Source organism: Prosopis cineraria, unplaced genomic scaffold (assembly GCF_029017545.1).
Source record: "Prosopis cineraria cultivar Desert tree isolate PC_DT_omini unplaced genomic scaffold, ASM2901754v1 PC3, whole genome shotgun sequence".
Taxonomy (NCBI): Eukaryota; Viridiplantae; Streptophyta; class Magnoliopsida; order Fabales; family Fabaceae; genus Prosopis; species Prosopis cineraria.
The window spans coordinates 4,871,624-4,897,498 of NW_026555334.1; the positions used below are offsets into that span (position 1 = coordinate 4,871,624).

At 34.6% G+C, this 25,875-nt stretch overlaps 1 protein-coding gene across 2 annotated transcripts; it reads left to right on the forward strand.

Moving 5' to 3' along the window:
• The first annotated feature begins 10,567 nt into the window (after window positions 1–10,567).
• Window positions 10,568–23,783, forward strand: LOC129305684 (histidinol dehydrogenase, chloroplastic-like). 2 transcript variants are annotated; one of them, XM_054945658.1, is made up of 15 exons: window positions 10,568–10,761; window positions 11,079–11,234; window positions 11,579–11,700; window positions 11,826–11,878; window positions 12,067–12,139; window positions 12,287–12,388; window positions 12,835–12,936; window positions 13,016–13,087; window positions 13,158–13,220; window positions 13,353–13,394; window positions 14,391–14,450; window positions 14,554–14,664; window positions 22,018–22,188; window positions 22,322–22,412; window positions 23,224–23,783. In XM_054945658.1, exons 2-15 carry the CDS (start codon window positions 11,111–11,113, stop codon window positions 23,499–23,501), a joined length of 1,464 nt encoding a protein of 487 aa, XP_054801633.1. In that variant the 5' UTR covers window positions 10,568–10,761; window positions 11,079–11,110; the 3' UTR covers window positions 23,502–23,783. The 2 variants fall into 2 exon arrangements, with proteins under 2 accessions (XP_054801633.1, XP_054801632.1); XM_054945657.1 differs by having other exon boundaries at window positions 10,569–10,761; window positions 11,105–11,234.
• Window positions 23,784–25,875: the final 2,092 nt, after the last annotated feature.

Consider the following 25,875-nt stretch of genomic DNA (forward strand, 5'->3'; position numbering starts at 1 on the left):
TATAACTGAATCAAAATTATAATAATTGAGTTACAATAAGTTTAAGTCTAATGATTAAGTTATAATTGAATTAAAATTATATAAATTAAATTATTAATTTTCTCTAATTTTTTTTTATTGAAAAGACGCCTTCATCACAAACAAGACGAATAAGGGGCAAGTAGGGGTGCTCCCCCCATAATTTTCACACCCCCCTCTCATATTTCACCTTATTTAATTTTCCCTCTTGTTTATCACTCTAGATCCTTCCCTGATCACAAACATAAAACATGTTCATACGTCTCTATTCCTGTAATATTCATCTGATGTTATGAGACTATTAGTGATGTAATTGAAGTTGTTGGCTTCCATTTCCATTTTCTAATATAATATGTTTAAGAAGAACTATAAAACTGATGAAAGTAACTTGGTGCATCTTCTTGTTAACTTAAATGAAAATTAACTAACCTTTCCCTCTGGATCAACCTCTAAGGTTCTAGGACACCTTTGGTACCAAAAAATCCTGAAGTTGAAAATGGAATTAAAAAAGGAATCCTAAGTGCTCTTTTAGTACTCAATTATAATCCAAAATGATGATATAAACAAGGGAAAATTACTTTGCAGGTCCATATGCATAGCTGCCTTGAATTTTAAATTAGATATTTATAGTTTATTTTGTTTTAATCAGACTTCTACAATTTGATCCGATAGATTTATTAATAGTTAAAATTCTTAAATTTTTTTATAAAATAAAATTAAGGACTTTTATATTTTTTACTAACATATTATATAACTTTAGAATTAATTATATATTTTTTATCATTCAAAATAAATAGATCCTAGTATAATTTTTGTTTGGTAGGAATGGATTAAGCATGAAAAAAACGAGAAGCAAGAAAAAAAAAACCATAATTCCAAAGGAGGGGGAAAAAAACAACCCTCCACTCGCTCTCAATTCTTCTTTGTAGCTGCCAAATCGCAGCCAGAATGGAAATTTGACCGAAAACCGAAATTCATCTCAGCAATAATGATAGAAAATCAAATTACTATTAGAAAAAAAGAAAAATCAAATCAAACCTAGCATTGGAACAAGAAAAAAATAGGGAGAAGATAAAGTTAAAGGAAAAAGGTAGAATAAAAAAACAATTGATGACTCCCTATTTTATGTTATAATTGACATATTTTTAATTATATTTTGAGAGTCACCAATGAAAAAGAGAAACACTTTCTTACTTTATAAAGAAAAATTAACTAATTGCCTTATCTGAATTTATTGAAATATTTTTCAGAAAATTGTTTAAAAAGATAAAAATTGAAGTAAGCAAAGATTCTACTCATATTTATTAATTGTGGACAGGTGAGACATGACAACATCAAAGCAAAAAAGAGAAAAAGAGACAAGAAAAAGTTATTTTTTAGCCTAAGACACAAAAGCAAAAGTTCCTACACACTGTCAAAATTTTTAGAATTGCTCACTGGTGCCGTGATACCATTGAAGGAGTGCTATGGCATTAGACGAAAATGCAGAAAATGCATAGTTTCATTTAGGGGTGTTCAAGATGTACCCGGCCCGACTGACCCGTACCGGCCCGTGCTCTTCCCGATCATATTGGGATGGGTCTATCCCGGCCCGAAAAAATTCAGGACAGGACTTTTATGGGATAGGGCTAAAATAGGGACGGGACGGGATGGGACTCGGGCCAACCATCGGGACGTCCCGCCCCGTCCTGTTTATATTCAGCATATATATATATATATATATATTTTAATTTTAACTATTATTTATTTATTTTAATTAAAATGATTTTTAATGGTATTTTTCAATTTTCAGCTTTAATCCCAATGACAGCTAAGACACGCACGCAGGAACAGGGAGTTCATTTTTTATTTTTTCCTTTCCAGTTTCCACTTTCCAAACCCAGACTTCGGTTTCCAGCTCTCCCTTTCAAAGCTCCAGCTTCAAACCTCCAACCCTCAGCCGCAGATCAGTCGCACAGCTCAGCAGACCTTTGGTTTCAGTCCTTCCAACTAGAGGCTACCTCCATACCACAATCCGCGCGTTCCTCCCTGAATCTCCTTTCTGAACTGTTATTATTCCCTTCGTCGCAAACGCTTTCAGATCTGCAAGGTTATTTGATGGACGCAGTTGCAAGGTTATTCTCTTCTACCCAGATCTGGTGCTACCTCAAATCCATCGTTCTCTTCTACTCAGATATGCAAGAATGCTGAGAAATAAATTACTATTCATATTACGAACAATAAAAAAAGATGACGATGATAATAATGATGATTCATTGTGTGCGTGGAGTACAGCAATTTATGGACTGTCATGTCAAATGGAAGACACAAATAAAAACAGGACAAAAGGGGTCTTGATTGATAGAATGGAATAACAGGACAACGATCTGTATTTTCAGCCTGGGAATAATATATGAAATTTGAAAACTTGAAAACGAAATATTATGGTTTCCCTGATTGAGCATATCTCAATGTGTGTGTATAATTAAAAAATAATATACCATATTGTGATAAAGAATCAAGGCCGAAGAAGTTTGGAGACCTAGATTAAAATTATTATAGAGGCTTCTTAAGTTATGATATAATTAATGAATTATATAATTTTCATTAAGACTAGCTAGGTTTCACGCTCATTTCAATAGCGTTGGGTAAAAAAAGTTCATTTTATTATTACTTTTTTGAATTTCAAAACATACACAGAGCCATTTTTCAATGAATGAGTGATAACCAATAAGATATTACCGATAAAAATAACAAATAATATATCACACATTCTCAATAACTAAGATCATAATAAATTAATTTCTAAAAGAAAAGATCAATAGATTTTTCTATTTTATGAGTTACCTCAGTGGCCTATATACAGGTAATTAAACACAGCCATGTTAAGAATGCTAGTTGAGAATTAAAAAATGGGACTTTGTTTAATGAAAAAATAATGAATAAAATCATGAATATACTATCAATAGATTTCACGGTTCCATTGCTAAATGAAAATACTATTCATATTTGAAATATATATGCCCATCTATATACTATTTATATTTGTAGATTGACAAAAGTAGATACTTCATTACAAATGCAGTATATATATCCATGTTTTAATTAACTTGATTATATTAATTTGCGTGTTAGAATTCTATTTAACAAGAACAAGAAGTGGTGGTGCTTCCAACTGAACCTGTTACATGCACAATTTTATTTGCATTCTTTGGATTAAGTAAAGCAAATATTGACCATATAAATTATTTAAGTATTTGGTTATATGATTTAGATTATTTGCATGTGTGGAAATTTAATGCCCTTGATTTTTATGCATGCCTATTTGAATATTTAATATGAGGTTTTAATCAGTTAAGGGTAGTTGTTGTTGCCGCTGCTGGCTAAATCTACATTGCGAAGAAAAATGGCCACTACACCCACCCTTCAAGAAAATGTAGAAATAATAGAAGGAGATCCTGAAAATGCTTCATCACCTAATACTGAAGAGGAAAATGAGTCAAAGAATGAAGGAGAAAGTGGAAGAAAGAGACATAAATTAGCTGTTTAGGCGCATTTTGAAAGGTTGCCATTGGACAAAACTAATGAAGAACCCCGTGCTAAGTGCAAGTATTGCCTAACAACAATTGGTTGTGACTCTACAAGACATAGGACAAATGGAATAAGAAAACATATAAAAAGATGTCCCAAAAATCCGAACAAAGCAAACAAGTTGGCACAGTCTTTGCTATTGGGCTCTCAATTAGGGTCATCTAAAACTTTGAGTCATCATCTATTTAATCAACTCGATTGCAGACAAGCCATTGCTATATTTGTGATATTAGATGAAATGCCTTTTAATGTTGTGGAAGGTGATGGTTTTAAAGAGATGATGAGAAGGTTAGAACCTCACTTTCAAGTCCCTTCAAGAGCGACAGTTACTAGAGATTGCTACAAGTTATACCTTGAAGAAGCTAGAAAGTTGAAAAGGTATTTTAAAAAATCTCAAATCCGTGTTTCTCTCACTACTGATACTTGGACTTCCAATCAAAATACCAGTTATATGTGCTTAACTGCTTACTGGATTGATGAGCATTGGACATATTAAAAGCGAATCTTGAATTTTTGTGTAGTTAAAAATCATAAGGGAGAAACAATTGCTCAAGAAATTGAGAAATGCTTGCTGTTTTGGAGCATTGATAAGGTGTTTACAATCACAGTTGATAATGCTTCTTCTAATGGCACTACTTTGGCATCTTTAAAGGAGGTCTTAAGGCATTAGAATGGTTTAGTTTGTGATGGGGAGTTCTTACACTTGCGTTGTTGTGCGCATATCTTAAATTTAATTATTTCTGATGGTGTGAAGGATATGCACAAGTGTATTGAAGGCATTCGGAATGCCATTAAATATGTGAGATCTTCTCTATCAAGGTTTCATAAATTCAAGGAGCTTGTGGAAAAAATGAAAATTGATTCAAAGAGGCTACTAAGCATGGATTGTCCAACTAGATGGAATTTAACTTACATCATATTAGAGAGTGCAATTAAATTTTGCAGTGTTTTTGAGAGGATGGAGCAGCAAGATAATGATTATAGAAACTTCTTCTTGGATAAAAATTTGATTGGTCCCCTTAATGAAAATGATTGGAAGGATGCAAAAGATTTTGTGATCTTTTTAAAGGTGTTCTATGATATTACTTTGCAATTTTCAGGATCACTTTATGTGACCTCAAATATTTGCTTTCAACAAATAGTTGATGTCTTTGCAATTTTATATGAAAGTACAAACAATCATGATTCCTTGCTTTGTGATGTGGCTAAGAGCATGTTGACCAAGTATAATAAGTATTGGGGGAACTTAGAGAAACTTAATCTTTTGCTTGTGGTAGCAGTGGTACTTGACCCAAGGTATAAAATGAAATATTTGCAGTTTGATTTTGAGGATATGTTTCCTGAGGCTACACAACGTGAAGCTATGACAAAAAAGGTCTCAGATGTCTTGTATTATTTGTATGATCATTATTTAAGTGGGGTTGACACATCTCAGACTCAAAGTTAGAGTCAGAGTCAGACACAAGGAGCAAGTGAAAGTAGTTTGACTCAATCACTTGGATCAGATCGTAGGCCTTTAACTTTCTTAAGTTATAGGTCTAGGGCTTCATTTCAAAGGTTTCTCACCTAAAAAGAGACTGAGATTCAAGCAGATAAGTATGCAGAGGTGGACAAGTATTTGCATGATGAGTTAGCTGAAGCACTAGATCTAAATTTTGACATTTTAACATGGTGGAAATTGAATTCGGCTAAATATAAAGTCCTTTCCTTGATTGCACGTGATGTATTGGCCATGCCTGTTTCCACTGTGTCTTCAAAATCTGCATTTAGGACAGGAGGTCGTGTAATTGATGATTTTAGGAGCTCCCTATCTCCAAAGATGGTTGAGGCACTAATTTGTGCCCAAAACTGGCTATCTCCATCAACTGCAAAATTGAAGGGTGATGACATTGATAATTTTAACGATACAGAGCAAGCTGTGGAAGGTAATATCATTTTTTATAATTGATTATTTCTTTTAATATGATTTAACTTTTTGTTTATCTATATTTAATAATTTTTGTTTATATTGTGTTTATTGTTTTATTTTCAAAAGAATCATTGGCTTCAAATATCTCAATTGAAGAGGAAGAGCAATGACTCGAAGTTGAAGTTGTCCTTGGGGCTTAAATTTTTGATTCTTGACTTGTTATTGCACTTATCACTTGGAAGTTACTTGTCTTTGTTGAGCTATATTTGTTGAATTGTTGTTGTTGTTGTTTGTCTTTTGAATATTGCTGCTGAAATGTTCTTCTTAGACTTGATTTAATTTGATTTTCTGTTACTGCTTTTTTTTCCTTTAGTGGGAAATCTTGGTATTTCCAAAAGCATTCTTTTTCTTGAATTTTTTTCTACATGACTAAGCATATTCTTATGGGGAAGATGGCGGCATTACTAGTTGAGACTACATTGTATGAAGAACAGAAGAAGGTCAAGAAAAAGTAGCAAGTTTAATACCTTGACACAGTATAGCTTTGCTTACAAAGTATGCAGTAAATTTGTTTCCTCTAATTTGTTTCTTTCTTTGCCATAGCAATTTTTAAGTATCAGGGTTATGAATTGCAGGGGTATGCTAAAAGTAGGGGCAATCTTTCTTTGCCACCTATAAATTGCAGGGGCACGTTAAAAGTAGCTTCTTTCTCAAAACTTTAATGTGTTTTTACAGTAATTTCAGTTCTGCAATTAATGATAAATTAATTATAGGAATACTTTAGGCAAATAGCAAGACTGAATTTTTTAATTTCAATATGATTTTGCAGGGAAGGAATTTGAAGTAATTGAGAATATGCGAAGAATTCAAGTGCCGTTCAAATGGAAGCAGTATGAGGTAATTTTTTTTCTCCAAATCTCCCATAAAACTAGGACATTGTTAAGAAATATTTTCAAAGAAAAAGATATGGGTGTTGAGTTGTAAACAAAATTTAATTTATATGGTTTAATTCTTCTAGTCTGTCATTACTTCTATGATTAATCATATTCATAATGAAATTTGCATTAAACTTTTTTGGGGTTCTAATTAATGTAATATATGCTTTTTCTTGTCAAGTAATAAGTTGAAAGATTGTAACAATCTTGTTGATGTGCATTTGGGACATCCCGGTCCCGTCCCGATCCCGTCTCAACTCCTTTCGGGACGGACGGGACACGGGACAAATTTTAAGTCCCGATCATTTTTCAGGACGGGCCACGGGACGGGGGTGTCCCGGTTCTATCCCGTCCCGTGAATACTCCTAGTTTCATTTTCTATGTAAAATTACCTTACATAACTCATTTTTTTTGGACTGGATGATACATCCTTTAGCTGTTGCAACTTGAGAAATCCCTAGGAGAGCAAGAGGAGAAGTCCAGAAGCTTGGAATCAAGAAGAAGTGGAGTAAATCTTCATTCTACCTCATTTTTTTAGTGTTTTCTCTTCTTCTTTTTCTCTATGCTGATAGTTTCGAATCTTTTCTGTGTTGTTACAATTTTTATTTCAGCTATGTGTAGCTAAATTTTCTTGTTCTAGAAGACTATAAATCTATTTATGAAATAACCTTTGATTTACCATTTAGTTGTTAAGAAATGAAGTTTTGATTACTTGTTCTTGAGCTATATATCTTATTTTTGTTTAGTGTTTCACTACTACTAAGTGAGATTTGAGCATTTGGGTTGAATCTTGGAAGAGAAAATTCAAATTGGACCTTGAAAACTAGTAACCTAGGATTAGTTTAGCTAATTTGCCATTAGAATAGAAATGTATATAATGGATCTAGATAATCCTCATGGGTTAAGGTCTTTAAAGCATTTAATTAATCAGGGTAATATTTTGATTTAATTGAATTAATTAGGGTCATTAATAATCAAAAGATACTTTGAATTAATTTAGATTATCAAATTATCAAAATTGAGTTTTAAGATAATTAATGCGGTAATGAGAGAGTTTAGAAGCAAATAGGGAATTAGGACTTTAGAATGCTCTCTTGTTGGTTGACTTTAGTTGTTTCTGGATTGAAAGTTATTTTAATTGATCACTTTTAATATTTTCATTTTAATTATTTTAAAATCAATCTCATGTTTTGTTAGTTTAACGGGAATGAATTTAGAAATTTAATGCTTATTCACCATTTTAATTAGTTCATTGAGGGATTGACTTTGATCTATTATTAGCTTCAATTATGACGCATGCACTTGCAGTGTCTTTTAATTTTTGTGGGCTTCAACAATCTTCTTCCCTAGTATAAAATTTTCCCATTAATTGTCCCTTTTCTAATGCTAGTGGGGGAAAATATGAAAGGAGAAAAAATGAGAGGAGAAAAAAATAAAGAGAAGAGAAAAGTGGGGGTATATAATTTTTCTTCATTGTGCTTAATTGAGTGAGAGAAAACAAATAAGAGATAAAAATTGTTAATTTTATATGGATAATAATAATCTTATTATTTATAAAAATATTTGTATATAATAAAATTTAATATTTTAACATATTATATTTACAATAATTTCTATCATATGTTATCAATTGAATTAAAACATAATTACAAATTATTTATTATTTATTCAATTTATAATTTTATTTATTAAATTATTAAATATATAATAATCTTAAAATTTTGAAACTTCAACCAAAAACCAAATATAAGTAACTTAACTAAAAATTTAGAATTAACATTTATCTAATTAATCTAAAAATTAAATATATTTTTTTTGCTTAACGAAAAGTTCATGATCAAAATATAACAACACTATAAATATAAAATTTGAAAATTAGCGTGCAAATTTGAAAATAAAATTTTTCTTTTGAAAATCTCTTTATATTTGAAGAGAAAAATTGTAGGTAAAATTATGTGGGTTTTAGGTGCTATTTTTATTTCACTTTTCTCTCCTTTTTACTTTTTTCTGCATAACAAAATAGGAAAAAATGCTATTTAATCCTTACTTTTTTGTTCCACTTTTTTTCTTCTCACTTTTCTTTCTCGCCAAGCATAGTATAAGAGAAAATAAAAAAATAAAGGTGAAAAATGTCTTTCTATTTTAGTTTTTTTTTATTTTCTTTTCTTCATATTTTCTTTTCATTCCAAACAAAGCCTAAGACCCATAGTTTTTTTTTTAAATTGGGTCTTCAATATTTTTTAAGTGTCCTAAAAATATAATAACAAAAATAATTAAGTTTATGATAAAATTAAAATATGATTAAAAAATAAAAATATATAACTTGTTGAACATTTGGCCAATCCAAATGAACTGAATTTGTTAATGTCAGACTTGATTGTATGGATTTTTCTGTATAAATGGGATTGCCTGAATTGCCACCACTATAAATATACAAAGGAGACAACTCCAACTAGCCGAAGTTAGGTTTAATGTGGCAAAAGAGGGGGGAAAAATTGACAAGGCTCATGATGAGGGGTATCGACTTTTATTTTTCAAAGTTGGAGGCACGTTACATTCAAACATGATGAAGTGGAAGAGGACAGGGTTGAGCACTTGAGCTTGTAAGAATCTGCCCAATTGAATTTAAAGAGGTGGAGGCCCGAATTTTATTTGATGAGCATATTAGCTCACTGAGCAATGCATTGGCTTTTACCTTTTACCTTTTATCTAAAATTCATATTGGCTTTTACCTTTTATCTAAAATTTGAAATAAATTCAAGTTTCATGTAGGTTGAAAAGTTGGTAAAAAAGATCAAATATCCTTTTAGGACGACAAATGGTCTCCGCTCCCTGGCCCTCTTGTCGAGCATGCAATTCTGAATACTAATTCTATTGTTCATGCTAGGGTCTCTGATTTTCACCATAATACAGGAGGATGGAAATTGATCTTTTAAGTCATTACCTCTACTTTAATGTAATTAAACAAATATTACTTGCACAACCTCCTAATTAACAAGGTGAAAAAGATATTCTCATTCGGAAACTCTCCTCTAATGGAAACTTCTCCATTAAATCTGCTTACAGAGTCATGAAATTTCATAAGGATCAACACCACTATGATATATGGACTAAAATTTGAAAGTGGTCTACTTATAAAAAAAATAAAATAGTTTCTATGAAAAGTTGCTTCAAATCATCCACAGATCAATCACACACAAACAACTGAAAATGTTCCCCATCAACATATCTGCTCACTTTGTTATAACTTTCCTGACTCTTCAATTCATATTTTATGCGATTGTGAAGAAGCTAAAGAAGTTTGAAAAAAAATTAGTTAATCCTACAAGACTTAACACCTTCTTCTCTTTCAAAGTGCAGGACTGGATAATCTGGAATGCAAAGAATGAAACAGGCAGCTTAAGAACAAGAAGAACGCCTAGCAGAATTTTTTTGTACAAGCTTGTTGGAATATTTAGAAAGGTAGATGCAAAAAAATTATGCTCGACAAATGAGATCCCTGACAGCGATATTACCTTCTTCAGCACTCAACAGATAAATAATGATTTGAAGCTCTTATCTAAAATCACTTGCTTAGGCAAAAGTAACTCTATAAATGATGGAAAATGAAGTCTACCTAAATCTAAATGTGTTAAACTTGACACTGACGGTTCTGTTAACACAAATGGTGCTGCAGCCTGCGGATGCATCATTAAAGATGATAATAAAAATTGGATTAAAGGATTTTTCAAGTACTTTGGATATCAACCTATCATAACAGCAGAACTTACAGGGATCTTCGAGGGGCTAAAGTTTTGCCGAAATGCAAAATTACCAAGAGTCAATATCTACTCTGATTTGATAGAGGCTTTGTCACTTATTAAACACACTTGCTTTGAGAATCACCCTTTATTTGACATTATTAGGAAGATTAGAGATTTTATTATGAGAGATTGAATGGTCATTATTGATCATGTTTTTAGAGGAGCAAATAAATGTGTTAATTTCTTAGCCCACTAGCTTGTACATGATACTTTTAATATTATAATTTTTGATGTCCCATTGCATGAATGTAGAAACTTTATAATTTTAAATATAATTATATTCTAGTCTGGCTTTACCGTGGCTTTGTAATCCAATAAAAAAAAAAAAATCATGCCAACCAAACGGGGTCTCAAGAAAATCCTCTTTTCGCTAGATTGAAGCTTCTCCGTCCCTTTATGGTTTTTGCTTCGTTAGGACTTGGTGAGTGAGTAGTGAAAACAAGGGAGTACAGCATTTCCGGTAGGCTCAAGTACGGCTTCGCTTAATTGAAACTGCGAGCTCCAAAGTTCCGATTCAAAATTTGAGGTGAGTTCTCTCTTGCTTCAAACACCGAGGTTTACGATTTCTCCATTTATGACTCAACTTTTATTGGTTTGAGAGCTATAAAATTAATCTGATATGCAATCTGTTTTGAGTCTGGATGTCCTAAGGAAGATTTAACGCGGGTTCCCCCTAGCTTAAAACGCCCTCTTGTTCCTCCTATTTAAGCAGGAAACTTATAATCTGCTCCCCCCACTTTTTTTGTGTTTGCTTTTATATAGGCCATTGAGCCCCTTAAGTAAGTACCTTCAATTCAAGAGAGGTAAATTTTAATTACTTTGTATGATCATTTTATTCTGTAGTGAAAGTTGTTGCCTGGTTTTTGAAGGTAACGATGGAAGCTCAATTTGTGCTACTTAACCGGAGCAATTGTTTTATCAGGCCCTCCTGTGCGGGCCATTTTAAAGTTACGGGCATTTCCAGAACCACATTTCTGCATTGTCGTCGTGGCCCAGCTGGTAAATCGGTTTACAGTTTTAGATTGTGGGTCTGTATGTGAGTAGTTTCTGGATGTTGGAGCCTTCCAATTATTACCAGAATAAAATTTGAGTAGTCATTCAATTTAAGTCTTTAATAATTTTAGGTATTTATCTTATACTCCTTCCAAACTGTTGGATATAGGCTGCAAAAAATTTGACAAAATTCATTTATATTCCTTGCACTATCGGTATAGTTTTCTATGTAGCAAGTAGAAATATAAGTGCATAAACTGCCCATTGTAAGTTTAAGATAGATGAAGTTTTCCACCATTCCCTTTTTCCTCAAACTTTCATTCATGGAATTCTGTTGCACTTATTGATAGTGTTTACAAATAACCGGATAAAGTGTTCGATGAAGTCATATAGATTATCAGAGCTTACTCAGGCAGAGGTTGAGAGCCTTAAGACTCGCCCTCGCATAGATTTCTCTTCCATTTTCAGTGTGGTAAGCACAAGTTATTCTTTTCATCCTCTAGAAGGTTCTTATCTACTTTTTAAAAAAGAAATCTTGTCATAGATCAATATCACAAGAGTGTTACTTTGTTGAATGTAAAAATCCATGCTGTGCAGGTAAACCCCATTGTTGATGATGTCCACAAAAGAGGTGATGCTGCAGTTAAAGAGTTGGGGCTTCTTGCTTCTTATTCCTTTGAATTTTGTTATATTTGGTGTCAATCTTTCCCTTTTTTTTTTTTGAAAAAAATACGTTAGTGTTTTTTTTTTTTTAACTATTGAATTACCCTTTGCATCTTTGGATTCTCTTTCGTTATGCACCAAAACTTCAATTTTTTTGATACTTCTGTTTTTGTAGATATACTTCAAGATTTGACAAGGTAGAACTTGATAAAATAGTTGAAGATGTATCAGAACTTTCTGATCCAGTGGTATGTTTATTAGAACATACATCCCTATTAGAGTTTTTTTATTGGTATTTTGTTGAAATCATGCCTTTGTATTGATTTCCATTCTCATTAGAGAGCATGGTTATTGGTTGGAACAGGATTCAAATTTATATTTTCCCTTTTCTGCAGCTCAATTCAGATATTCAGGAAGCTTTTGATGTTGCCTACAGCAATATATATGCATTTCATGCTGCTCAGAAGTCCACTGAGAAAACTGTTGAGAACATGAAAGTATGTCAAGATGAATTTTGTTTGTGGGTTTGGTTGGTGTACAAACCTGAGGGAAGATGCGTCAACCTTGGACTAGATGAGATTCAAGTGACTTATGTTGGACTTACTGATATGCATATTATTATAGAGAATTACTAGTTTTAATGGCTGGATAGTATTAGTATAACAAATGCAGTTCATATATGTTGGTGATATTTTTTTCGGGAGGTTTAAGTAGGTGCATGCAGCTCTATATTGGGAAAGCTAGATAGTTGTAGAAAGATGAAAATAATGGAAGATCCTTTGCAATAATTATATTCTGTATCACCTTCATAATCTTCTCCATTTCCATCTCTTTGCTTGTGTACGTCTAGTTATTTCATTAATATGCTTCCATGTAAGTTCTTTCTGGGTTCTGTGTTATTCAGTCTATTAATTCAACCTTTTGAGGTTTCTAATAATGTTAGGGAGTCAAATGCAAGCGAGTTGCTAGAAGCATCAATTCTGTGGGTCTTTATGTTCCTGGAGGAACTGCAGTATTACCTTCAACTGCCTTGATGCTTTCAGTTGTAAGTTTAATACGTATCTCATCATATATAATACTGATATGCATCATTCCAGATTTAGCTGACATTACTATTGTACCAGCCTGCACAGATTGCTGGATGTAAAACTGTTGTTCTTGCAACTCCGCCAACCCAGGATGGCAACATATGCAAGGTAGTCGTCTATGTTGGAGGGAACACATAACTATGAGGTTGTTTTTGTTCTGATCAAAGTTTTCCTGTAGGAGGTATTGTATTGTGCAAAGAAGGCTGGAGTAACTCACATCCTTAAAGCTGGAGGAGCTCAGGTTTGAAGAAACATAACATAACCCATGGTTGGTTGTGTTATTCAAGGCTAATATGCCATATTTGTATGTTTTTCTAATTAATTTGTTCAATCTAAATTCAACAATTTAAGATGACTTCTTTCTCCATATCAGGCTATATCTGCTATGGCTTGGGGAACAGAGTCTTGTCCCAAGGTAGCTAATTTCACTTCACTCATCTCTCTTTTGGGCTTTCATAAAACTTAAAATAGAGTTTTATTATGTCACTTGATATATCTATAGATATATATATTTTGGTATTAATTTTATGTGTTTTCTATATATCATTTTGGGATCATTGAACCTTGATGATTTGCTGCGTTGAAACTTGAGAAAAAGTAGAGAAAGGGACAAGAAAAATAAGCTGAATTGCTTTTATTCATTGGAAAAGCTGAATATAAATGGGAAGGAGGAGGGGACAAATGTCCCATCCAATCAGCAAAAAATGAAAGACAAATATTTGTAACCTAATGACCAGCAACGGTCAATAATATGGAAGGAAGAAAATAAATAGAAATAAGGCTAATAAAGACAATAAAAATGTAATAAATGGGATAAATTTTTGTGGAAACTGACGAACTCATCTCTCTTCTTGTATATGCATTCTCACAGGACCTCATCTAGTCATAGGCTTACATTGCTATTGAATTTCCTCTTTGGAAATTTAAAATATGTTCATACCTCAGCAACACTTAGCCTGATGAATATATGATGACCGAGGGGGATTTTAATGAGAATTTGTTCATCAAAGTTGTTAATTAAATTAGACGCATTTCTTTGTGAGTTGCAAGGAATTTGAGAAATGAATTGCTGTTTATGACTCATAAATATTGTGTCTTGTTATGTTGATTTGAATGGATGCAAAATTCAAATTTTGAAATGGGATGGAGATGAGAGAGTTGATACAGGAACCAATGGGCATGGAGTCACACAGAGAACTAAATAGTGTGAAATGTTACTGTTCACATGCTGCTTAAGCCAAGAGTTGAAGATTGACTTCCTATTGCTTATATATATATATAATTAGTTAACCAATATAGTGATAGAAAAGCAACTAAAATTTAATTCTTCTTGTTTTCCAACAAAAAAACTCTACCTCAACATTTTCATGCCAATTTTTAAGTTTGTTAATTTATTTTGAATTTTTTGTAGGTTGAAAAGATTTTTGGCCCTGGAAATCAATATGTCACAGCTGCAAAAATGATACTGCAAGTAAAGAAGTTTTCATTTAACATTTGAATCTGTTTCCAATTTTTTTTTTCAAGTGTTGTTAGTGCTTTAGCTTTACTTTTTGGCTCATCAAAATTTCCCGCAGAACAGTGAAGCCATGATTTCAATTGACATGCCAGCCGGTCCATCTGAAGTTTTGGTCATTGCAGATAAGCATGCAATTCCTCATCATGTAGCTGCTGATTTACTCTCACAGGTTTGATGGATTTTTTTTTTATTTTATAATTGACAAGGGGATTAGCCGACCTAGTGGGATAAAGGCTTGTTGTTGTTTTATAATTGACAAGGGGCTAAACAAGCCCCATGGGATTGATTGAACCCACAACCTCTCCCCCATACAAGGGGATTACTATGCAACTAGGGCAATGCACTAAGTCCAGGTTGATGGATTTAAAAAATGCTTCTTTTCACTGTACAAAACATTATCCATTTATGTTAATAATTTTGGACAATCTTAGAGGCTAAAAAATGAATTAATTTTAGTGCAGCCAAAGTAAACTAGATAAATGCCTTTCCTGTGGTGTTAGTTTTAGTACAAGCAAAGGTTGAAGGTCGGTGTTATTCACATCAAATTTGAGTCTTGATGGAACCCACACTGAAAATGCTGTTAAAATGATAGAAATCTGGCAAAGTGTAGGTCTAACCAGCAAAAATGAAGTTATTGAGCCGAATAACACTTGTGTATTGATCAGAAGGTATGTACAGCAATATATACATAAGCAAGACTGATCATATCTCCGAGAATAAAGGAGACAGAATCAGAGGAGAATATCGGGAAGTGAATCGCGTAAATCTCTCTATTATAACTACCCAATATCTCTCCTAATAATAACATATATTTACATTAAATAATTACTATTTCTAACCACACTCCCCCTTAAGTTGGATCATAGATGCTAATCATGTCCAACTTGCTAATACAATTATCAAACGCTGGTTTGTGTAATCCCTTGGTGAGCACATCTGCAGCTTGGAGTCTAGTTGGTAGGTAGATGAGGCACACGACTCCTTCCTCAACTTTTTCCCTAATGAAGTGTCTGTCAATTTCCACATGCTTGGACCTTTCATGTTGGACAGGATTTAGCGCCATACTTATTGCAGCTTTGTTGTCACAGTAGAGCTTTAATGGAGGTGCAACTCTGACATGTATCTCATCCATGACTCGTTTTACCCATAATACCTCTGAAATGCCTTGAGCCAACGCCCTCAATTATGATTCAGCGCTGCTCCTAGAGATTACTCTCTATTTTTGGCTTTTCCATGAGACTAGATTTTCCCATACAAAGAACAATATCCTGATGTTGACCTCTTATCCTTGTATGTTCCTCCCCAGTCTGCATCTGTGTAAATTTCTATGGATTGTAGGTTTTGTTTTTTGAATAACAACCCTTTTCCAGGTGTTCCTTTCAAGTATCTCAAGATTCTATACACTGCATCCATGTGCCTCTCCCTAGGGTCGCACATATATTGGCTGGCAACACTTACCACAAACGCTATATCTGGCCGAGTGTGAGAGAGATAGATTAGTTTCCCAACTAACCTTTGGTATCTCTCTTTGTCCACTGACTCATTCTTCTCTTCTTCCTCTTCACAGTCATCTTTTTCAGATTCAATCTCATCTTCCTTCTCTTTTCTTGGTTTTGCCCCCTTTTTCTTGACCATGACAGGTGTGTCTGTAGGTCTGCATCCTAACATACCTGTCTCAGTAAGCAAATCAATGATGTATTTCCTTTGGGACACATGGATCCCTTTCTTTGACCTTGCAACCTCTATACCCAGAAAGTACTCCAAATTCCCAAGGTCCTTCACTTCAAATTCTTTTCTAAGAGCCATCTTTATTCTTTTTACTTCCTCCTCGTGATTGCCGGTGACAATTATGTCATCAATGTATACTATGAGAATACACCTTTTTCCTCTTTTCATTTTTACAAACATAGTATGGTCAGACAAACCCTGTGTGTACCTTTCTGCCCTCAAAACTTTGGAAAATCTGTCAAACCAAGCCCGAGGTGATTGCTTTAAACCATACAATGATTTTTTCAGCTTACACACCTGATTTGTTCTCCCTGCCTCAAAGCCTGGGGGTAACGTCATAAAGACTTCTTCCTTAAGATCCCTATTCAAGAAAGCATTTTTAATATCTAGTTGATGCAAGGGCCAGTCTAGATTTACAGCTACAGAAATCAAAATTCTAATTGTATTTAGTTTGGCCACGGGAGCAAATGTCTCCTTGTAGTCCAAACCATACGTTTGAGTAAACCCCCTTGCCACCAATCGTGCCTTTAGCCTGTCTAAATTACCAGCAGCATCATATTTAGGGTTAAATACCCATTTACATCCCACAACTCTCTTTCCTTTCGGAAGTTCTACTCTCTCCCACGTGCCATTCTTTTCCAATGCATTCATTTCCTCAAGTACAGCATTTTTCCATTCTGGAATGCTCAATGCTTCATACACATTATTAGGAATCTTCACTTTGTCAAGATTAGTCACAAATGCATGAAATTGTGAAGACAAGGTACGGTAACTTACAAACCCTTGAATAGGATGCTGTGTACACATTCTAGGTTGCTTTCTGAGAGCTATAGGTAGATCTAACTCTTCCAGTTCCTCCATCTCAACTACCTCTTCTGCCTCAGATTCTTGAAAGAGATTTTTACTCTCTATGTTCTCAGTCTCAGGAGCCCCTCTTAGTTGAGATTTTGGCTGTACTTTAGGCACAACAGTCTCCCTTTCTCGCCACTTCTTCCTTGAGTAAGTGATTGGTGTCTTTTCCAGTGCATTTTCTGCATTTTTATGATGCTTTGAAGGACTTTTCACCTTAGTTTCTGGCCTAGGAGACTGGATTCTTAGTTCGGTGGTATGAGGGACAAGAGATTCAGAATCAGTATGGTATTGAGATTGAGGATTTTCTGGGTTTGGTTCTGGAACATAAAGAGTTTTTGGTTTTTTTGGAATAACATCTTCCAAATGCTGAAAGTCACTCCCTCTCTCCCCCTGAATTGAAGCATTTGGGTAAAAGGGTTCATGCTCAACAAAGGTAACATCTTGACTTACGTAGAGTTTTTTAGTATAAGGGTCAAAACACTTATACCCTCAGAAGCACCGATACGCGAAAATGGCCGGCGTGTCCGTATCGGATACGTATCCGACACGGACACGCGTTCAGGACGGGGGAACGGCGCGTCCCTTTTCCCAGTTTCCGGCGGACGCGGGCAGATGCGGGTTGACGCGGGTCGGACGCGGGCTGACGCAAAACTCTGCATTTTTCACCTCTTTTTACTCAGTCCCAACTCCAGAAACCCGATGCCCTAAGATTTTCAGCTCCAATCGACCCCCTTCTCGTGTTTTCCGCTCTGTCGCTCATTGCCTGTGTCGACCGCTGTATCGCTCTGAGTCAGACGCGTTTTCACTTCTCACTTCGCACGCTGCCTCACTCTCACGTCTTCGACCTCATCATTCTTCAGTCTTCAGTCTTCAGCTTCAATCTTGATAATTTATTCAGCTTCAATCTGAGCTCTGCCTCAGCGTCTTTGACCTCATCTCTATCTCTTCTGCTTTTCACTTTTTTATTGTTCAATGTTGTGCTGCTGCCTGATGGATATTTATTGGGATTATTGCATTGCTGGATAATGAATATTTATTGCTCAATTCTTCACTGCTGAGCCGAGAGAGGCAGAGCAACTGATCAGTTTTTTAAATTTAATACTGAATTACTAAATTTTTTTTATTTAGATGGATTATTTTATTAAGTTAAATATTGATTTATTTTTAATTTTTATTGGCTCTCTTCATGTTAAAATTTTTATTAGAATTATTTTAAGTTGATAATTATTTTTTGCCACTTGATAGTATTTAAGTACTTAATTATTTGTTGTATTATATTTTATGATGGCATTAAACATCTTGAAATTATATTTTTAAACATTCAAATATTTAATATTTAATTATTTATATAGCCGTACCCGTATCCTAAAATTTTGAAAAATAGCCGTGTCCGCGTATCGTATCGTATCGTACCGACACTCGTACCCGTATCGGTGCTTCTTAGCTTATACCCCTTTTATGTTTGAGGAATAACCAAGGAAGAGACACTTGACAGCTTTAGGATCTAATTTTTGAGAATGGTAAGAGTGAATATAGGTGGTGCAATCAAATATTTTAAGAGGTAGGTCAGTGGCAAGATGAGTGATGGAGTGAGATTCTTTGAGTTTCTCAATTGGTGAAATATAAGAAAGAACGCGACTAGGCATGCGGTTGATTAAGTATGTTTCTGTAAGGATGGCATCACCCCAGAAATATTTGGGAACGTTATATGTGAATAATAAAGCACGAGCAACTTCTAAAAGATGTTTATTTTTCCTTTCCGCAATGCCATTTTGTTGAGGGGTGTTAGGACAGGTGCTTTTATGAACAATTCCGTGGTTTGCTAGAAATAGATCCATGGTTTTATTGAAGTACTTAGTCCCATTATCAGTATGAAGCACTTGGATTGTGGTATCAAATTGGTTTTTTATCATAGTATAGAATTTGGAGAAAACAAAGGGTACAGAAGACTTATCTTGTAATAAGTAAACCCAACACATTCTGGTGTGGTCATCAATAAATGTAATGAATCATTTTGTATTAGTATGATTAGTAACACGAGTAGAACCCCACAGATCACTATGGATTATGGAAAAAGGACGGGTAGACTTATATTCCACAGGTTTGAAAACAGATCTGTGATGTTTAGCAAGTTCATAGTCAGTACAATGAAATGAAGAATATTTATTGGCTAGAAATTCTGGAAACAAACGACATAAATACTGGAAATTTGGATGACCCATTCTCCTATGCCATAACATAAGATTCTTAAAGTCTTTATTTTTGAGGTAGATGCAATATTGCACTGGATTTGAGACTAAAGACTACTCACGGTAGATTCATCAAGATAGTAGAGACCATTATGCTCCTTAGCACTGCCAATCATCTTCCCCGATGAGAGGTCTTGAAATATACAATGAGTAGAACAGAAATGAGCCCAACAATTAGCTTGTTTAGTCAACTTACTAATGGACAGTAAACTACAAGCCAAGTTCGGTACATGTAAGACATGTTTTAATTTCAAAATTTCAGAAATAGCGACACTTCCTGTCCCTGCTATTGATGAGGAAGACCCATTTGCTGTGCTTATTGTTTCATTTCCAGCATTAGGAGCATAGGTGCTGAATAGTGTAGAATCTGATGTCATATGGTCCATTGCCCCAGTATCAACAATCCATTTGAAGTTATTAGTAGAAGTAAGTAAGGCATGATTACCTTTATGGGCCACAGATGCAGTATGATTTTGTTTCTGCCTTTTTTCATTCTGCTGGAGCATACTGAGCATCTCGAGCAACTTACCGAGTTGTTCCTTGTCAATCTCAGGCACCGGTGGGGTTGATTCTGATTTATCTGGTGGTACATCATGAGAAGTCTGATATCCTCGTGTCTTTCCTTTCCTTGGCTTCCAATCGACTGGTTTGCCATGTATATCCCAACATGTCTCACGAGTATGTCCAGTCTTCTTACAATGGTCACAAGTCACCTTCCCTTTTTGGGTCTTCTGACTCGTGTCATTGCTCTTGCTCACAAGTGCAGCCGAGTCCAATGCTGGTTGAGCGGAAGTAGGCCCCGGAAGCATAACTTTGCGTCTTGAAGCTTCACGACGCACCTTAGAGAATACTTCTCTGGTTGATGGAAGCGGTGTACGACTCAAAACTCGTCCCCGTACATCATCTAAAGATTGGTTTAGACCAGTAAGAAATTGAAATACTCGTTCATTTTCCATCTGTTCCTTATACCGTGTTGCATCTTGGCTACTTGACCACTCTAAGTCTGTCATCAGGTCCAGTTCCTGCCAAATAGCATTAAGTTCCAACCAGAAGGTCGTGACATCACGCTCCCCCTGTTGCAGCGTCCATGCCTTCGTTTTAAGCTCATATATGTGAGCCAAATCCTTCCCATCAGAGTATGAGTCTCGCACAGCCTTCCAAATTTCTTGGGCTGAGGGAAGAAACATAAAGCTTTGCCGGATTTCTGAAGCCATGGCATTTATCAGCCACGATGATACCAGCGTGTTTTTAGTGTGCCACTGCTGAAACTCTTGCGTCTTGGATTCTATTGGAGTTTTCGATGAGCTGTCAAGATAGCCCATCTTCCCCCGACCTCTAATCGCGAGCTTCATGGCCTGCGCCCACATACGGTAGTTCGCACCATTAAGCTTCACAGAGACGAGATGCACTGAGGACCCTTCGTGGTTGGTAGTTGATCCTATGAGACCACCCACCTTGCTCGGATCGATCTTAGAGGACCCATCATTAGTTGACATCAAAATAGTGTCAGTTGGGTTCGCCTCGCTCTCGGTACTATCTGCTTTGAAGCTCTCGGCGTCGGATTCCACTGGAAAGTGTTGCGGCTCTGATACCATGAAGTTATTGAGCCGAATAACACTTGTGTATTGATCAGAAGGTATGTACAGCAATATATACATAAGCAAGACTGATCATATCTCTGAGAATAAAGGAGACAGAATCAGAGGAGAATATCGGGAAGTGAATCGCGTAAATCTCTCTATTATAACTATCCAATATCTCTCCTAATAATAACATATATTTACATTAAATAATTACCATTTCTAACCACAAAAAACTACAAAGAAAATAGGAGAAAGTGATAGAAAACTCACTCACACCCACTGGTTCCCTAGCTTTCAAGATGCTAGAGCCTCTTCCTTACGAATGCTCACTGTCTGCTTAACTCCCTGCTAAACCCTTCTGCCCAAATATACAGAGCACATAGCCCTCCCTACCTCTCTCTGACCACACACTCCACATGACCTAGCCTTCGCCCAATAGATGAGATCCCATTAGCTATGGATCCATCATTAACAGGCCCTCCAAGCTTCACTTTGTCCTCGAGGTGAAAATTAGATGTAAGCATTGGTGGCTTCCTCCCTTTACAGCTCAGCTTCTCTTGTTTGCTTGTGTACACCAAAAGGAATGAATGAATTTCATATCGAACCTTTGATATTGATGACGCAATCTCTTAAATGGATTCTCTAAAAATTATATTAACATGGGCATGAGACTCTTCATGGACAACAAAATCAATGATACAATCCCAAGGTTCAATGAAACTAGGATGAAGACCAGCTGCTCTTTTTCTGGGAGTGACTCTTATGATAGAAATTATTGGCAACAATAATTGAACAGAAATAGATTTCTCAAGAAAACCGCTAATTCTGATCAGTCCATCAATTCTGTCAATATATTACACTTCTAATGTAATAGTGAACGGAGTATTGTACCAAAAGGATTTGACAATTGATATGGTATATAATACCTTTCTCAAATCTTAATCCTACTATTATTAAAGAGAACCATTTACTTTCAGACAAATGTGTTGCATACTGCTTAAAACTTGACTCTGCTACTTAAAGTTCTAGATTATTCCTGCATAACAGGAGAGAACTTTAATCATTCTTGTGCCATGCTGACATCTCCTCAACAAACTTATGAATTTTCAGGCTGAGCATGGTCCTGACAGTCAAGTTGTTCTTGTAATTGTTGGAGACGGTGTTGATTTGAAAGCAATACTGGAGGAACTCAGCAAGCAGTGCTACAGTCTACCGAGAGGAGATTTTGCCTCTAAAGCCCTGAGCCACAGTTTTATTGTGTATGCACGTGATATGCTTGAGGTTTGTCTGTTGTTCAGCTCTCCTTTTGCGTTCTCAGGCCACTGAGGTCCCATAACTTCTGTGATTGTAAATACTCTGGCTTGTTAAAGTTCAGCTCTTCAACAGAAATGATATTTGCTTTTGGATTTTCCAGGCAATTACTTTCTCAAACTTATATGCACCCGAACACCTTATTATCAATGTAAAGGAAGCAGAGAAGTGGGAAAATTTTATTGAGAATGCAGGTATAACATTTTCCTTGATGCTGCTTTTCTATTTTCTGATGTAGAAAGTGAAGAAGTGAGAACAAAATTTTGTCTGTTGTAATGGATAATTTGCATCAAAACGGTATTGATCTTTCCAAAGGGTTGCATTTCTTGCAGAAAGTAAGGGAAGATCCTGAACTACCATTGCAAGAATATGATAAAGACTATGATTCAGTCCAATTGAATCAAGGAAAACCTTACACTTGGCACTTCAATTCAATTCTTGGGAGATTGTTGTTTTTGATTTAGTTCCTTGATTATTAAAACACTTACATTGTTACTTGAACATCCCATTTCCATCCAAAATGGAACACTAAACTAATGTGTGTTGACTTTGATGCTATTGGGCGGTTAAGCTTTGAATGACCGAATTGGAAGTCCTTGTCACTCTCAAGCAGTCCTATTTCTCTGTCCCTTGCAGTAAAACGATTCAGTTCTGCTTGCAATCTTGGTCGTCCAAATAGGGGGGGTCAAGATTTTGATGCATTTATTTTATTGTTTTTTCCCGAGTTTGTGGGAGATGTTTGAAAGGAACTTAGATCCCCTAAAGTACTTAATGGTATAGAGAGAGACAAGAAAAATGTAGGCTCATATGTGCATTAGGTGGGATTCACCATTCTCGTCCTGTCTCTATATACTTTTCTGAGATGAACGGGATCCTGATTCAACAGTGGTAGTGATTATCTCCTTCTATTTAGATGCATCAAAAAGGAAAAGTAAAATGTCACCTTCAAAACTGTATAAATGATTCAGTTTTGCAAGAACATAGAATTGATTACCTCTGTTGCAGGTTCTGTGTTCTTAGGGCCTTGGACACCAGAGAGTGTTGGTGATTATGCAAGTGGAACAAACCATGTGCTTCCCACCTATGGATACGCGAGGATGTATGGCGGTGTGTCATTGGATTCTTTCGTCAAGTACATTACTGTTCAGTCTCTCACAGAAGAAGGTTTGAGAAACCTTGGACCGTATGTAGAAACCATGGCTGAAGTTGAAGGTCTTGAGGCCCACAGGAGAGCAGTTACTCTAAGGCTTCAGGACATAGAAGCCAAGCAGGTTTCAAGATGAGATGTTACCTCAAATATTATCATCAATTTCTTTTTCTAGCTCCTGCCTGTTAATTTATATTCAGCTATAGTGAAACTGGAGAGTAGTGACCCCCCCTCTTTTTGTGGAACGGATTGTTCCATTTTTACCTGATGATATTTCTATGGCTCTTGTATCTTTGATACTTGGAATTTCATAACTGGTCATCATTTTTGGATTTTGTAATCGGATTTGAAATGACTGGTAATGAAATCTATGAAAATGTCGGCTGGAATTGGACTCTAGCCATAGTTATTTTGCTTATGGTTTTTTTTTTTTTGCCTTGCGTTTTTTTTGGCATTCCTTCCTTTTCTTTTGACAACCATGTGGTATTTGGTGTTGCCTATTGATTAAGATTCAAGTATTGCATTTTTTTTTTTCCTTTTCAAGTAGAGATGAGTCTTGACTATTTTTTCCGGTCTGCATTGCTCAAACTTGAGTTCCATGATCCAAAATGTGAGTTAGTGTAGGTGCTTGAGCCATTAACCAAATGAAATAAATGGGTGTATTTGGTTTGGGAGAATATTTTTAGTTTTCATGATCTGTTATAATTGTTTGAAATTAGATGCAATTTTCAATTTGAATTTTGAGTATTCTGGAAGTAAATAATGAGAAGGGAAAATTGCATGTGAGTTCCTTTTTGAGGTTAAAATTATGCTAGAGGACCAAAAGACCGAGGTGTAGGCAAATCTGTTTGGGATTTCATGGTTATTTGCTTGCACCTTAATCTTTTGGTCCTCCAGCACAATTTTAGACTCAAAAAGGATTTATTAACAATTTTCCTTAATAAGAATATAAATGGATTTATAAGAATAAATTTAAAAAGTTTAGAGTTCACATGTTACGTTGGTAAAACTATTACTTGTTACTAACTCACAAGATGGTTCTTGGAAATACCTGAAACATGAAAGTATCAAACTTTTGATGTCATGCTGTATTCGACCCACATTTCAACGACAATTTAAAAAAGGAGAGGCTAAAATACAAATCTATCTTGAATATTTAAAAAAAAAAGCAATTGATATTAATAGTTTTTTAAAATAGAATGATAACAGATTTGGACTATTTAAACTAACGGTCAAAATCTGAATCTCTTAATCAGCCAAAATTATCCTAATTTTAAAAATGTTAAAACAACTCTGTGTCTTACATATTTTAGAATATCAAGTATGCTTTTTTAAAAAAGTCTGAGGCAGGTTTGTACTTGAGCAAAAAAAAAAAAAAAAAAAAACCATCTCAACAAGGGTTTATAGACATAACTTTTTCTTTTTTAATACATAAACTTAAAAGCATTGTATATTAGTCACTTAGCTGGTTTAGCATAAAACCTGTTGGCCTAGTTATGATAAATTCTCTATTTAATATTTTTGAACATGTGGCAATATTATTTTATTTTGTGTAAGATTATTAGAGCTAAATTGAAGATTTGTTTTTTTGGACAAAACTAAATTGAAGATTACTAATGGAGATTTGTTGGGCTTGAAGTGTATTCTCAATTTTATTACCTCAAAGTGTATTTTCTCTGGGTAAATTTGTGGAAATTGCAATTAAGGTCATTAAGGATAATTTTGTCTTTTATATTAAATTATTAGGTTTTAGTGGATAGTGAAGGAATAGAAAACAGAGGAGCGGCGGAAGATCAATTGAGGAACTGAGATAGAAGCCACTCGCATCTTCTTCTTTTCTTCATTTTTAATTTTTTTTTTATTCCGTGTGTTTAGATTTGAACATAATATTTACTGTTGTTGTTGAAGAATTGTGCTGAAATATCATGGTGCAGATTATATGATTTGGATTAGTAAGCTTTAATGGAATTTTAAATATGAAAGTTCCATCAATTCCTCTCTTTATTGCAATGTTTTGTGCAAAGTTTATATGTTCCAGATTTGGGATATAAATTTTGCTATAACTATAGGGATGTGATAACTTCTCATTCTAATTGATCAACTAGAATGTTTGGACGGAAAATCAGTAGAGAAAATTAATGGTTTTTTTTCCTATTTGTGAAGAGGATTGATGTTGCTTGAGTTTAGTTTACAATTCGAGTAAGATGTCATGAACTTGAAACTAGATAAAGACATAAAACTTAAATAATAAGTCAAGAATTTAAATTCGAAATTTGCTTACAAAATCTCAATCAAAGAATCAAATTTTAATTAGGATAAGGAAAATTTAGAAGAAGAACTTATAGTTAATTGCATTTCTTATTATAAATTCTAGTTAATTGTTAAACAACTTTTTTCTTTGTTCTATTTTGTTGATGAGATATTTCATCTTCCAGTTTTAAAATTTTTTTTAGTGTTTCAAATTAATTTTTGTTTCATTTGTCAAAATCCTAATTTAATTGGATAAATTT